The sequence below is a fragment of the Girardinichthys multiradiatus genome, chromosome 4, assembly GCF_021462225.1.
Source record: "Girardinichthys multiradiatus isolate DD_20200921_A chromosome 4, DD_fGirMul_XY1, whole genome shotgun sequence".
In the NCBI taxonomy this organism is placed as follows: Eukaryota; Metazoa; Chordata; class Actinopteri; order Cyprinodontiformes; family Goodeidae; genus Girardinichthys; species Girardinichthys multiradiatus.
The window spans coordinates 2,038,993-2,054,680 of record NC_061797.1 but is presented as its reverse complement, the minus strand read 5'-3'; the positions used below and the strand labels follow the sequence as shown (position 1 = coordinate 2,054,680).

The 15,688-nt window shown below is 40.9% G+C and overlaps 1 protein-coding gene across 3 annotated transcripts; it reads right to left on the bottom strand.

Moving 5' to 3' along the window:
* Nucleotides 1–633: 633 nt before the first annotated feature.
* On the bottom strand, nucleotides 634–10,041 carry pop4 (POP4 homolog, ribonuclease P/MRP subunit). 3 transcript variants are annotated; one of them, XM_047362447.1, is made up of 8 exons: nucleotides 7,516–7,568; nucleotides 7,189–7,406; nucleotides 5,575–5,630; nucleotides 5,113–5,342; nucleotides 4,901–4,978; nucleotides 4,760–4,821; nucleotides 2,562–2,663; nucleotides 634–1,999 (listed from the first exon to the last, which is right to left on the bottom strand). In XM_047362447.1, the coding sequence occupies exons 2-8, from the start codon at nucleotides 7,262–7,264 to the stop codon at nucleotides 1,863–1,865; spliced, it is 741 nt and encodes a 246-aa protein (XP_047218403.1). In that variant the 5' UTR covers nucleotides 7,265–7,406; nucleotides 7,516–7,568; the 3' UTR covers nucleotides 634–1,862. The 3 variants fall into 3 exon arrangements, with proteins under 3 accessions (XP_047218403.1, XP_047218404.1, XP_047218402.1); XM_047362448.1 differs by lacking the exons at nucleotides 7,189–7,406; nucleotides 7,516–7,568 and adding an exon at nucleotides 9,912–10,041; XM_047362446.1 differs by lacking the exon at nucleotides 7,516–7,568 and having other exon boundaries at nucleotides 7,189–7,464.
* Between the last annotated feature and the right edge of the window lie 5,647 nt (nucleotides 10,042–15,688).

Sequence of the window (15,688 nt, the reverse complement as noted above, 5' to 3'; positions counted from 1 at the left end):
TTGACTTGAAAGTGCCTTTAGACGACGTGTTGTGAATTGGCGCTAAATAAATAAAACTGAATTGAAGTAAATTGAATGTCTCAGTGAAGCAAACAATACTGCATTCCTGATTCTCTGACTGGGTCATTTGTAGGGCTTTGAGTTCATCCCACTTGTTTCCCAATGATCTCTCATTGCCCATCATAATCGATGGAAGACATGGTTTGAACTTCCTCCATCTTTCTTTTCTTTGCTCCTGCTCTGCATCTACAATGCCTCCTTTTCAACTCATCAGGGATTTGGCATTGCAGTTGTGCTTTTGAGATAATCTGCTCCTCTCAGTTGTAAAAAAAACACTGTGTTGCTATGGGGATGCATTATAACTGTCCAAAAGTAAAAAACGTATCAGCAAAAATCCTTCCAGCGGCACAGCACCAGATACCAGAGAGGATAATTGGCCAAAAAAGAAACCATTTTTATCCACCACAAGAGAAATTTGAGTTCTTAAAAAAATGTATCAGAATGACAGGTAAAAATCTACTCCAACCTGCTGCCACCTTGAGCAGCAGAATTCTAGAATGAATTGAATGAATCAGTCTGGGGGCGAAAATGCTGTGAAACGAATCTAAAATGAATCATCCGCTAGATATGAAACAACGTATGAAGCCCTTTAATTTGGAAATTTTTCTTTTAGACAATAAAAAAACATTTTAAGAATCTAGGTTTTTATTTTTCATATTTATCCAGACTTAGAAAAATTATCAAATTCCAGACAATTCAAAACTGTTAGGAGCCCAATTAAATTAACAATTAAATTAAGTGAAAATGGCCCAGAGCTTAAACAGAGGTTAAAGCAAGACTGAGCCTCTAAAAATGCCAGTTTAAGGCTTTGTTTCTCACAAACTCTACAGTACAGAGCACAACTCAACACTGATCTCATATCAGATGCATTAAATCTTATGGAGATATTTTGTCATGATGGTTCTTTAAGTGAGATCGATGTGAAATAGGATTACCATCTGCATCTGTTCAAGACGTTCCACTACTTTACTCTGAGGACTACTTCAGATAGCTTAAAGATTAGTTGCATCTCTTACTACGGGTTCCTCTTAATGTCTTATTTAGCACAATAAAAACCTTACAGAGTTCCATTGAAAAACCAAAAGGAGTGTGGATTTTTTAAACTGTCCGAACTGCCTAAAGCTGCAGATGTGATATGCTCTACAGAACACATCTCAGCAACCTTCAAACAGCAACATTTAGTGTAACAGTTTTTATTCAGGGCGCTTCAACCATACACCCACCTACAGTGAAGCGGTCTTCACTCATTTATGTTTAGGTTCTGGGAAGAATCACAGTCCCACCACACTGAATCACACTCACAAGCAATATGTAATGCAGCAATTCTGACTACGATACACACTCATCCCATCTGAGGTATTTACTCAGATCTGAGCTTGCCCTGTAAATAGCCAGCCTGAGGAATGCAATATTAGGAGAGGCAACTGTGGCTCAGTGAGAGGAGTAGTTGTCTTGCATTCCAAAAGTTGTGGGTTCAATTCCAACTTCCTTTCTGCCACAAGTCAATGAGCACTTCACCTTACATTACACATCTCTCACCTATATAAATGTGTGCGCGTTAGTGAGTACATCTGGGTGAATGTAAATGTGTTTAAAGCGGTTTGAGTGGTCAGTATGGCTGGAACGGCGCTATATAAGTTTAGTCCATTTACCATTAAACAGGGAAGGCATGTGTGAGAGTTCTTCACAAGCAGTTTTGTGCCCAGTATACGTGTTCCTATGCCGCATGCTAGGCATTTGTGCAGTTCCTTTATTGTCCAGTAGGGGCAGGGAGCAGATGACAGTACAGTGTGTAGCAGCTCTTAGAGGTCCATGCTTCCTTTCACTTTGAACTTCCTAACGGAGCGTTCACTGGCTCGTAGCTCAAACTTGTTTCCGTAGATGTGTGAAACAAAGCCGTCGATCTCTACACCAAAAACACTGTACCTCTTTGGGATCACTGCCAGCACAGGAGAGAAGAGAAACAGAAGCGTTAATTTGTTTAGGAGAAATTTTACCAAATCTCACAGGCAAAACCTCAAGGGACAGCTCACAGTGTTTGTTTGTGTGAATTAGTGAGGTAATGTCTTCCACAGTCATTGCCAAAGTTCAGGCAGTGGCGCAACAGTCTGGCGCTTTAAACATTTTCAGATTTATCTTTTCTGCAGCTGGACCTCTCAGCTTGAAGTTCTTGATGATCCAGAAAACTGATAGTGAGTGATAAGGAGCAGCCGAGCCCTACCAGCAAGGAGGATCTGGTTTACCTGCTTTCTTTCCACCATTACCAATTCATACATTTACCGTGTGATAAGCTGAGGCATCTTGCTAGTAAAAAAAAAAAAAAACTTTTACAGGGCTAGCAGGGAATCCTACTAACAATGTTGAAAAGTCAAAAGCTCTAAAATAGACCTTGTATGTGGTAAACAGCAGCCAGTTCTGGCTGGGGAGCAAACATCTGTACCACAGCCATACAGCAAGAGGTTAGAACAGAACCCAGGATGCTCAAGGAGAGCTTCACTAACCTTTGACTTTGTCTTCTTTGGTGATGATTTTGAACACATGTTTGAATTCCTGCATGAGAATCCCTGTAGTCCCCACATATGATGGACATTTGGAGCGCACCACTGTGACAATAAAAACACAGATCATTATGGATACAGCACACACCCTCAGTTCTCACAGGAATATAATTCGATAACCTACTAATCAAAAGCTAAGCTTAGGCCAATGTGTTCTGTTGGACCCACTGCAGGTACCTCATAACACATCACATAAACAGTAAATCTAACAGGTGTACAAACAGCAAACATATTGCACACGACAAGTCTGTTGTTGAATTGTGCAAACCTAACATATATGGAACATATAGTTCCGTACATGTGCCAGGGCACTTTTGCTGTACAGTATTTTAATTGCTTGATATACATTAATAATTCCAGATTCAATCCAGCATCAAATTAGGAAGGCCACATTGATGGATTAGTAACCTCTGTTTGTTTGACCTTCAATCCCCCGTGGCCCTCCCTCTGGGAGTCACAGGTCACCAAACAAGGGGCCCACCACTCCGGGATGTGGCCCTAGCATCCACACAAACAGCACCCCAACAAGGCTGGCAGCCATTGCTGGGACCCCCCCATGGCACATTCAGAAACCCCAGGCCTTACCCAAACCAGTCACCAATGAATTCGCACAGGCTCCATGATGGAAGCCAGAGGACCACGCTCCCATGATCAACAAATGAACAGTCACATATACAGGGGTTGAACAATGAAACTGAAACACCTGGTTTTAGACCACAATAATTTATTAGTATGGTGTAGGGGCTCCTTTTTCCAATACAGTGTCAATTCATCTTGGGAATGACATATACAAGTTCTGCACAGTGGTCAGAGGGATTTTAAGCCATTCTTCTTGCAGGATAGTGGCCAGGTCACTACGTGATACTGGTGGAAGAAAACGTTTCCTGACTCGCTCCTCCAAAACACCCCAAAGTGGCTCAATAATATTTAGATCTGGTGACTGTGCAGGACATGGGAGATGTTCAACTTGACTTTCATGTTCATCAAACCAATCTTTCACCAGTCTTGCTGTGTGTATTGGTGCATTGTCATCCTGATACATGGCACCGCCTTCAGGATACAATGTTTGAATCATTGGATGCACATGGTCCTCAAGAATGGTTCGGTAGTCCTTGGCAGTGACACATCTAGCACAAGTATTGGGCCAAGGGAATGCCATGATATGGCAGCCCAAACCATCACTTATCCACCCCTGTGCTTCACTCTGGGCATGCAACAGTCTGGGTGGTACGCTTCTTTGGGGCTTCTCCACACTGTAACTCTCCCGGATGTGGGGAAAACAGTAAAGGTGGACTCATCAGAGAACAATACATGTTTCACATTGTCCACAGTCCCATATTTACGCTCCTTGCACCATTGAAACCGACGTTTGCCATTGGCATGAGTGACCAAAGGTTTGGCTATAGCAGCTCGGCCGTGTATATTGACCCTGTGGAGCTCCCGACGGACAGTTCTGGTGAAAACAGGAGAGTTGAGGTGCACATCAAATTCTGCCGTGATTTGGGCAGCCATGGTTTTATGTTTTTTGGATACCATCCGGGTTAGCACCCGAACTTCCCTTTCAGACAGCTTCCTCTTGCGTTCACAGTTAATCCTGTTGGATGTGGTTCGTCCTTCTTGGTGGTATGCTGACATTACCCTGGATACCGTGGCTCTTGATACATCACTAAGACTTGCTGACAGATGTGCCAGCAAGACGTGCACAAACAATTTGTCCTCTTTTGAACTCTGGTATGTCACCCATAATGTTGTGTGCATTTCAATATTTTGAGCAAAACTGCGCTCTTACCCTGCTAATTGAACCTTCACACTCTGCTCTTACTGGTGCAATGTGCAATCAATGAAGACTGGCTACCAGGCTGCTCCAATTTAGCCATGAAACCTCCCACACTAAAATGACAGGTGTTTCAGTTTCATTGTCCAACCCCTGTATGTCTGTTAATGACCGACAGACAGAAGATTTTCATTTATTTGGAGGAAATACTCGGATTCCCAATATCCACAGGGAAATTCCCTGACGAAAAGTTTCCCTCTTCTAACGAACAATGTTGCACATTATTGCCCTCTATTAAGATCCTCCAGTGATGATGAATGGAGTAAGGGTCAGCATTTCTGTTGCTTGTCTTTACTGGAAAATTTACCTGTAACGATGGCACCATGAAAATCTGCCTTCAGAAGCTTCTGCTGCACAAACTGTGGATTGCTGCAAGTAAATATCAAGAAAATTACCAGGAGTACCAGTAACTTGGACATCTGGAAACTCTGTCTGCAGGTAGCATCACCTTGTTGGTTTGAGTCCACCACACAGGTCAATAATGTACTGTCTCCACAGCTCATGTAAAGGCAGGAAAAGCTCATACCTACAAAGCCAAATAGACCACTTTCAGAAAAAAAGAAAGAAAATGTAGTGGATTGTTTCTACAAAATATTATGATTGTGTCATGTTTAAAGTTTGATTTACTGCTCCTATATGGTGCACATGATCTTAACAAACCTCTGGTGGTCAGGCTTGATCTGGAAAACTTTCATCTTCCTCTTCTGTCGAGCATTGAGTCCTTTGGCTTTCTTACTTTTTTTCTTTGTTTTGTCTTTCTTTGGCCGTCTGTAGCCCAGGATCACAGCCTTGTGAGTCACCATGCTCTTCACATCCAGGCGTGTTGGCTGCTGAATGCAGTTCCTCAGATATGCTTCAGTAAACTTTGTAGCTTTGGTGCTGGTGTGAGGCTACAAGAAAGACAAAGGTACTAAATAAATCTACAAAAGTGTGTGTGCACAGTATGATAATCATTTTTGAAAAATTTGACCTTGCTGCCTAAAGAGAAAAACAGATGATGTATAAAAGCTGCTGTTCCTGTTTTTTTAGCAAAAGATTTGACACTTTAGAAATTACTGAGTACACAGATTTCACCGTTTATTGCTACACTGCACAGCACGCTGCTGGAAACCATCTGCTTACCTCAACACCAAGACGCCTCACTAGATCTCGAGGAATCGGGATGCAAACTTCTGTGTCTGTGAAAGGGCAAACACAAATGTCCCATTAGACAGAAAGGAATAGTCTGTAGCGTATCAACATGGGACTGCACACAGAAGCTCTGGCTATAGGACTACATGTACACAAAATACACTTACTGGAAAATCAAACATCATAAAAAGGCATGTCAAACACTAAGCTGTAGATAAGAGCTCAACAATTCTGAATGAGCTGACTTTAACTGAAGAATGCTAAAAGTCCATAAAGAAATACAGTTCTGAGGGGATTTTATTTTAGCATTCATGCAATATCAGTAAGCTTGACCTGTGAATGTTCCCATAAATCAAAGCCATTTTATTCAGCATTCCAGCGTCCATCTTTCCTGAAAAATGTAATAGAAAATACAAAGACTTTATGGCCAATCAAACACTGACTACATGTGGTGGCCGATGGCCGCTTGGTTTACAGCAGCCATTCAGAGCACCATCTGCCTTGAAGAGTGGGACCCTAGTCACTGCTTTTACTGGAAGTAATTTAAAGTATGCTGGAACAAGTTCACCAATCCTTCCACTTTAGTAAATAAGACAGAATCTGCTGACAGTTGCTTTGAAGTGTTTTGATCTTGTTCAGTTCACTTTCTTTTCCCAAATCCATCTTCAAAAATCTTTCACTTTTCCATGAGAAGTAAGCTATGATTTTAAACAACCGATTTATCACTGACAACAGAAAATAAAATCAGCTTTATATAAACACTGCACAGATAAAATGTGTTCGAGTCTAGGACTAAATCCGAATTAGCAACAAAGCTGCACACTATGTGCAATTATAATCATTGTTGCAACGTCAATGTGTACTATATAGCAAAGGACTGCTTGGATACAATGTTTGGTAGGTTATAATATATGAAGTGCATAAAAACTTCTGTCCAATAATACATTTGGAGACATAGATATGTTCCCTTTGCGGACAACTCGTGTAGATTTCAGTGATGTTGAGGTCAAGAAAATTCAGGAAAAGTGTGATTATAAATTGTAAAAGAACTGATAATCAGCTCAGAATTACAGGGAATTGATACCTTGACTGTCTAATCAGAAGTAAATATTGATATAAAGTGGAATATGCTTAGACAGTGGAGTAGAGCATGGTAGGACATGAAGAGAATCAGAGCTTCTGCATCCAATCCTGGAACTGTGGTCTCTCCTCCAGGAGAGCCGTATTCATAAAACTATTAAAAATATTAAAGAGTTCATACTCCAGTAAGTTAGCTTTAGAGGAAAATGTGTATTTTTTATGTCTTCACACAAACACACACACACACATATACACACACACACACACATATATATATATATATATATATATATATATATATATATACATACACATTATATATATTACACATACTTTTTTGTTTTTTTCAGAGACCCAGTTTTACCTCAACTATATACCATAGGGAAAGCTTAATTTTAACATGAAAGACTTCTGCAAATACCTCTACATTACCTTTTCATATTTTAAGTATTTTGAAACAGTTTGTTTTTTCATTCTCTTATTATTGTATTTGCACTTAGAGAGACACGTATGAGTAAAGAGCACCTGGATAATTATTTAGGGCTGTGACACGCAGAAGGAACAAGTGTATGCCTTTTTGGACAGTCTTTGTTGGGGCCATCCATTTTGGTCGCACATTTTGACCTGCGCAGCTCAACAGACATCGCAGCTCTGACGTCACCAAGAGTGTAAAACCCAGAGGAGATGAAGTTTCGGTGCCATTTCCAGCCTGTCTCACAGGACAGCGTAACGGAGGCGCATATCTGGAGAGACAAAAGCTCGCAGGCGAAATTTTGCTCCACAAGGCCATTCCCAGAAGAGCTTGAAAGCTGAAAATCTGTCTGATACGAGAAGATCAGAGGATTTATTTACCTATCGAAGACCACGCCACACTCAGTGCAGGTGAAACCCACAGAGGTTCTATGTCCAAGGAGATGAGTTTCCCTCCTTGTTGATTCAGTCGACTAAACGGTTCGTCATCTTTTCCCCTCCTGGACGGATGAGAAGTTACCGTTTTTTTTTTCTCCTTAATTCGATCACGGACGCATGATCCTCCTCCCCTCCTTTTCTTCAGACCTGATCCATCCTAAACCGGTGGAGAAGAAATCAACTTCAAAGTAAAGTCGTTCTTTTCATAGTAAACCGGATAGGTGCATTTAGAGGTCTGGGCAGGATGAGGCAGTTAAGGTGATGTAGGATCACCAGTAGTTAATCTAAGGTATTAACTTGTTGCATGCAATACTGATTGAAGTGTTTTATGCTGAGCTGTGTTTTGATTTGGCACGCAAGCGCTGCTGAATTGTGTGTGGTTAATGTTTGTCCGGCTGATCCCAAATCAGCCAGGAGTTAGAAGTTGGACTTTTAAAAGTTTTTCATTCAAGGCACCTGCAGGTCTGGGCCTCGCCCAACCACTCTTTGTTCCAGTTTTATTGCTGGAAAGTTTCCACTGAGTTCCCGCCTCACAGTTTTATGACCCTTTGTCAAGATTTGGAGCGATCAGCTGGTTGTGGCCCCACCGTTTTATCATCTGATCGCTGCGATCGAGACATCAACACAACAGGAGGACTTCTCTTTCCATTTAACCCAAATTACACATTTTGTCCATAAAACTACTTGTTTGATCTTCACAGACACTAAATGCGCATATATATATTTATTTTATTATCAATGTTAGGTAGTCATTTTTATTCCCTTTGTGTAGAATAGTGCTTGTTAGTTAGGTGAAGGTTTTTGGACCAGAATAATGGTATATCAGGATTATTTGGCTTCAATAAATCTTCATATATATAATTAAGAGAAGCGTTTGTGTTTATTTTGTGCAAGAGTGATTTATCTGTCAAAACAAGGTCGAAGTTCCCCCACCTTCGGTGAAGTGGTTGAATAAACAGTTCTCTGCATGTAAAACATTATCTCTCTTCCATAGGGGACAGTACAAATAGGAAAGCATTAAAAACCTGTCATCTCTTTTAAAAGTTCAATTTATCTTATGCACCTGATGTATTTTATTTTGCTTTGTTATAAACCCCTGGCATTTTTGAGTTATGGTATATAGTCAAGTTGTATTATTATGTTATCTTTTTTTGTGTTCTCTTTCATGTCTCAGCCTGATGTATGACCTGTTCTGTTCTTCTAAATCTCAATCAAGGTTTGTTAAAAAAAAAAAAAAAATCATGTACACACGCAGGCTCAAAAACTGAGTTTTTATAAATCTCCACTTTGGCCGGAATTTTCAGAATTATTAGTTTTTTAGTGATGTAAAACAAAGTTTATGTGTGGATGAAAGGCCAAAACACATAAAAAGTTATTCGTTTTCCCAGATATCCGCCTACGTGTGGACAAGGCCTTATTCACACCCAGTTTAACCAAAACGCTTGGTATGACATTCAACTCACTGTACAATAACATAAATACATCAGTCTTGGTAATAAACAGACAATTAATTTGCAATTTAAACAGATAATAGCATTTGATTACACATACACAGACTCACTTTATTTAATCCACTGACGTATTTTATTTTTTCTTTATTAGTTTTGATTTGTACTATGCCTTAGATTATGTTTTGGTAGTTTCATAGTTAAAATAACAAAATATACATTTAAAGGATACGGTGTTTATCAACTTGTAGTTCCTCTTACCTGACGGCAGTTGTCAGCAAAAGGTTGGAATCCTACATCTGAGACTTTAGAATTTACATCTCACTCCGCATGTTACAAGTCGATTTTAAACACCCGAGTATCCCTTCTTTTTGTTAGGGTCATCAGTGACCAGTCTTAACGTCTTAAATGTTACAAATGCAAAGAACAGCCATTTAAAATAAAGCCAGGATTAAACTTCTAATGCTGAGGGCTGGACACCAGCTAAAACTAATCTTATATTTTTCTATGTTGTATTGTAGTTGTACATGTGCAAATTCATGTTTTGAAGAACACTACTGCTACAGTTTTACACATTTTGGACTGCAGCAGTTTGTCTAACAAAAACACCTGCAGGTGAGCACAACACTGCAGCCAGACTCCTGACTACCACCAGGAAAGAGGACCATGTCACGCCAAACGTTGCGTTTTACTTGCTGAGATTTACAGAACGCATTTTAAAATCATTCTGTTTCAATTACTGGTTGCAACAACTGAACACAGTGAAACACGTGAGGACGACTCGGGGCTGCTCCTGTTCGTAAAGCTTTAAACTGTGAGTGTGCGTGTACCCTAGGGAAGCCCACCCTTCCGTCTGCTGAGCAGCATTAATCTCCCTGAGTTTAAACTCACCTTCCATCGCAGACCGTCAATTGGATTAAGGAACTACAGGTCAATTAAAAGGGCCCGGCTACATGCACTAAATCTGGCGGAGTTCCGGAGGAAGCGGAAACAAATCGGAAATACGTCATTTCTGGAATGAGAACGCCTTCAGAGTTTCAGAAAGCTATATTTTCTACTTAGCAGTTTGTCGGCAAAAGCAGAGCTTCAAACGAAAAACACGTGACCTATTTATAAGATTTACAAAGTTTTAACAAACAAATACATAACGAGATATACAAATATAGTTTGTATGTTCCCCCTGCTGGTAGGAAGTCAGGAAACATGTCTGACATCTGAAAGGTAAAAGCAACTACTTCATCAACATCTTCAGGACAAGATTTATGTTTTCATATTATTGAACTTATAGTGAAAATACTTATAAAACATTTGCTAAAAAGACAGACACCCCCTCCTTTTATTGTAGCCACTGGATTTCTTGCAGCTCTGCTGGAAAGATTTGTATGAAGGTAAATCTGGGACATAAGTATATGTGCATTTTTAACTGTGAATTTGAAGTCACAGAGCAAATGCTACAGGAGTCTTGTAACTGTAGATTATTTTTTGTCTTTCACAAATACTAAACAGCAGTTACACCTCACCAGCTTCTCAAATACAAGTGCACAAATTATATTTGAGTCACACATGAAAAACCTCTTACATTCACAGTTTTGCTCCACATGGTGGAAAACAAATTCAAACATCTGTATTAACATCTTCACACAAACAATTTTTTACACAAACACAAATCAGTAAATACAAGGAATTTGCTTCTGTGAGTCACATTTTTTAGCTGTGCTTTCATTTATGCCCCAAACGTACCACAGACAGTGGAGCAAAACGGTTTGTGACTTGAAGGTAATTTGTATGGCCGTACAAATACAAATACTGCCATGTTGAGGACTTTGGGTGCTCAAGGATTGTCGTGAGTGTGCAGCTGGATGTCAAGAATTCAGCACTGATAGAGGAAGCGCTGTGTCCCCTAACCGATTTCTCGAAAAGATTTGAAATCACATAATGATGGATTTGGCCCTCTGGAGAGGTTAGGCTGATGATTTTGGAGCAAACTGCTTCTGCTGTAGACGTTTTCGTTCCCTTCTACCTTCACTCCCTAGTGGAGTAACTGGAGTCTACAGATGAACGTCAGCCATTCAGTGGCTGGAGGAGCCAGCCAGAAAGTGTAGCGTAGTTACAGTGCCCGCTGGGATTTGTAGTAGCGGGATACAAAATGGCCGATGATGCCGGAAGGCGTGGTGGTGTCCACCAACGTGCAAATGGTCCAATATTCAGCAAGTGGTCCAACAACCCTGCCCTCATCATGGAAGCATCTGAAGAGGAAACAGAGTACTCAGAGGACCTCCAGGTCAACAAGGAAGAGGAGCCTCCTAGTGCCATTCATCAAAGGAAGCCTACAGAGGGGATGCAAGTATATCAGGAGGAGGAGGCCTATAGAAAGGAAAAACAACTTCTCAAAGTTTATGATGAATGGAAAAAACAAGTACGTAAAACACAACAACAACAACAACAACTGAAAGGACACATAACAAACAGTGAAATCGCTTCATCCATGGACATCTTAGAGAAGGAAGAAAGACTGTCATAAAGTTATACACAGAAATTAAGGAAAACATTATTCCCTCCTGTGACACAAGGCGACTCATCAATGCATGTGAAGCAATCACCAAAGACATTATCAAGGATGCACAAGTAAGACTCTCAGGCATAGATGACTATGAAAGTGACAAAGTGAAGATACATCTCCATGAGCTTCTTGATCCAGACTATGCTCAATCCATTTACAGTTCCTCTGTCACGCATTGAAGTAAACACTCTTCTGCCAGTAAGTCAAACTCTGCAAAGTCAGTGGTGACTGTAAAAAGAGCAGGGGCTGCAGCAGAATTAGCAGCCAAAGAAGTAGAGTATGAGGTGTTATTAGAAGAGGAAAAACAAAAGGAAAACTTAGAAGAACTTAGAAGAAAGGCAAAGAAAGGAGCTTGAATCTCAAAAATGTGAATTAGGGAGACTAAAGACTTAAAATGAGCTGCCTGAGCTAGACTAATGACTCATGATCAGGAGATAAAGACTGAGATCAGTGTTCATACTGGTGACTTTAGCAGAGCAGCTCAGATGGCCCAAACAGTTTCTGCTCCCATTCATGTTCCTAACAGTAACATAGTGACCACCTCATCTCCACAAGCAGATGTCCTTTACTCAGCTCAAGCAATAAAACACAGTGTTGCCATGAACAGACTGCCAATGCCAGAGCCCTCCACATTCACAGGTGACCCTATACAGTTCATTGAGTGGGAATATTAATTTGCTGCACTCATCAATAAAAAGAACATCTCACCTGCTGACAAGCTGCACTACTTAAAGACATACGTAGGAGGTCCAGCTTAACAAACGCCTGATGGCATCTTCTACAGAAACGACAGCATACAATAATGGATGGGAATGCTTCAACCTAAGGTATTGACATCCATTTGTTGTACAGAAAGTGTTCAGAGAAAGACTGGCTCAATGGCCAAAGATACGTACAAAGGACTCTACAGGATTTAGGGCATTTGTTGATTTTATTCAAACAGGTCAAGAGGCTTTGCCCCACATTGAAGGCTTAAACATTCTCAGCAATTGTGAAGATTACCAAAAACTTGTTCAAAAGTTACTGAACTGGGCAGCTGCCAGGTGGAATCATCAAGCTACTCAGTTCATGAAAGAAAGTTGGAAGTTTCCAAGTTTAAAGGACTTTTCTGAGTTCATGTCTTCTGAAGCAGAGATTGTGTGCAACCCAATCACATCATTCCAGGCTCTCCACTCAAGAGACTTCACCACAAACACTGGTAACGTTTATCAAAATTGAAGTAGGCCCACCTCCAGTGTTCTCCACATGCAAGCTGTGACAAAAGCTGAAAACACAAAACAAAGTTCAAATGTTAAATCAGTATGCGTGCTCTGTCAGGACAACGGACACAAACTTCACAGTTGCCCACAGTTTTAAGGCTTGAGGAATGAAGAAAATTAATAAAAGATAAAATGCTCTGTTATGACTGTCTCAAACCCTGACACAGTGCAAAAGACTGTCATTACAGACTTGTATGTAAAATGTGTAAGAAAAAAAACCCTACCTGTCTGCATTAACCCAATTCATAACAACACAGAACAGGCTGCAACAACCCTGTCTCTCAGTGCAGAAACCAATGGCCAAAGCGTAAGCACTTCCATAATTGTACCAGTATGGGTTTCTTCAGATCAACATCCAGGTACAAAAAGGTTTGTTTATGCACTCTTAGACACCCAAAGTGACACAGAGTTCATTGACCAAGGTGTGTCTAATGATCTCAAAGTTAAGTCTACCCCAATAAAATTAAGGCTCACTACAATACTTGGTAAAGATGCTGTTATACCAAGCCAATGTGTCTCAGTTCTCAAAGTGAGAGGCTACAATTCCTCAGAATTTATTGCACTCCCTCCTGCTTACGCTAAAGACCGCAAACCAGTTAACCGCTCTCACATTCCATTGCCTAGCTGTAAAACAGCTAGGCAATGGAATCATCTCAAGGTGATAATTACTGAGATTCCTCCACAGCTAGAATGTGAAGTTGGCCTTTTAATTAGCTACAATTGCTTAAAGGCATTAGCTCCTAGGAAGATAATTTTAGGACAAGATTCTGAACCCTATGTAGGCTGCACAGCATTGGGCTAGAGTATCATATCATAATGAGTCTTTTAGCATGTCCACTGTGTGTCACAGAGGTGCAGTCAAAGAGCTCCCCTTAATGACTCCAGCTGATATACTCAAGGTTCTTGTGTCTGACTTTAGGGATGATAACAAGGATAACAGATCAGTGTCTCAAGATGACATTCTCTTTTTGAATATGTTAAAAGGAGGCATTTACAAAAACAATTAAGGACTGTCGGGGTCTGGGAGAATCTGTCTCCTTTTTTGCCTTCTACTTAACCTGCTTCACTCTAGGTGGCGACAGAGCATGGTGACTGGAGGTGTAACAGGTACTTCTCATCAATCCTCATCATCTGAGCAGGATGAGAGGAGTCTGCTGTCAGTACTTTGGCGCCTGAGTGTTAACCATAAGTGGTGACTGCTGTGTCTTGGATTTCCCTCCAGTTCGCTACCTGGTTTCCAGCCGACTTCGAGTATTCCAGCGGACCTATTCAGACAAACTCCAGCTGAAGCGCATTCTGGCTCCTCTCCTGAGAAATCCTGCAATGAACCTTGCTCACCCTCCACCATGCTCGCCACCCCAAGTGCCTACACCAGTGGCATACTTACCTCCTGGAAATCACTTATCTCATGCAAATGATTGTTAACTTCCATCATCTGCAGGCAGTACTCCTCAGTCCCAGACGCCGGGACCTTCTTCCCCCCTGGTGGTTCATCTATCTTCATCCTGTAAGCATACAGCTCTGATTAACAACTGCAAATCATCCCAAAAGATACTAACCTTACCTGTCCTCCTCCTCACACAGTCAAGGTGCTCCTGGTACCGGATTCCTGCAAACATTATTTACTGTTACAATAAACCTGTTAAACCTTCTCCTGTCTTCTGGTTGTGTTGTGCATGTGGGTCAAAGCAATACCTAAAACATTGACAAGGACATAATGAAATACCTCTTACATTTAAGGAGAAACCTCCCTTACCAGACAACAAGCAAATGTCCACTGTGCGACTTCAAACCCTCAAAAATAAGCTGTCAAAAGACCAAAGATACAAGGAGCATGATGAAAAGTTTATGTGTGAAGTCATAGAAAAGGGTGACGCAAATGAAGTACACAATGAAGCAAAAGAAGGACAAAGGTAGTGTATTCCCCACTGTGGGATATATTATCCCCAAAATCAGAAAAACTTAGGGTAGTCTTTCACACCTCAGCAAAATACAAAGGTAACAGTCTTAATGATCATTTGCTGTCAGGCCCAGATTTGCTTAACAACCTAAATGGTGTTCTCATCAGATTCAGAATGCATCAAATTGCAATGTTATGTGGCATTGAAAAATGTTCCACCAATTTCATGTGCATGAAGCAGACAGAGACTATTTAAAATTTTTAAGGTGGAAAAATGCCAACCTGAATACTGAGCCCCTAGAGTTTCGAATTAATGTGCATCTTTTCTGCACCACGTCCTTGCCAGGATTTTCTAATTATGGATTAAAGCATCTTGCAAGGGGAACCTCGTCTCCCCTTGCATTTCAGTTCATAACGAAGAATTTCTACATGGACAATGAGGTAACAAGTACTGCAAGCATCGAGAAGGCTATTCAGCTCACTCAGGAGGCTCAGACACATCAGGTGGCCTCAGACTACACAAGTTTATGGGCAACGACAAAACAGTGTTAGAAAGAATTCCAGCATCTAAACGTGCCTCTCCACAGCTAGCATGGGAACTAACATTTAATGACTCAAAACTTGAAACAGCACCAGGCATTTACTGGTATATTGATTCAGACACTCCCAAGCTTCACTTTTGCCCCAACGACCAACCCGCATCCTTTCAATGGCATCCTTTCAATGGTTGCGTCTCTTTATGACCCATTGCGATTAATCCCCCCTTTTGTACTCACAGGCAAAAGAATGCTTCAAGAATCCTGCAAACAAGGCAAAGGCTGGGATATTCCCCTGCCCAGGCCATTTTGGGCTATCTGGAAAGGAGACTTGGAGAACTTAGAGAAAATCACAATGCTGTGCTGTTATGTCCCTAAAGACTTTGGCTAAATAGTGAAAACAGAGTTGCATA

Excerpts from the sequence above, each read along its gene's own strand:
- pop4 (XM_047362446.1), bottom strand. The coding sequence starts at position 7,453 with ATGGCCTTGTGGAGCAAAATTTCGCCTGCGAGCTTTTGTCTCTCCAGA. Across the intron at positions 4,979-5,112 it reads ATCAAGCCTGACCACCAGAG|GTATGAGCTTTTCCTGCCTT; the intron begins GTTTGTTAAGAT and ends TTGGCTTTGTAG. Across the intron at positions 2,664-4,759 it reads TCATGGTGCCATCGTTACAG|TGGTGCGCTCCAAATGTCCA; the intron begins GTAAATTTTCCA and ends TTATTGTCACAG.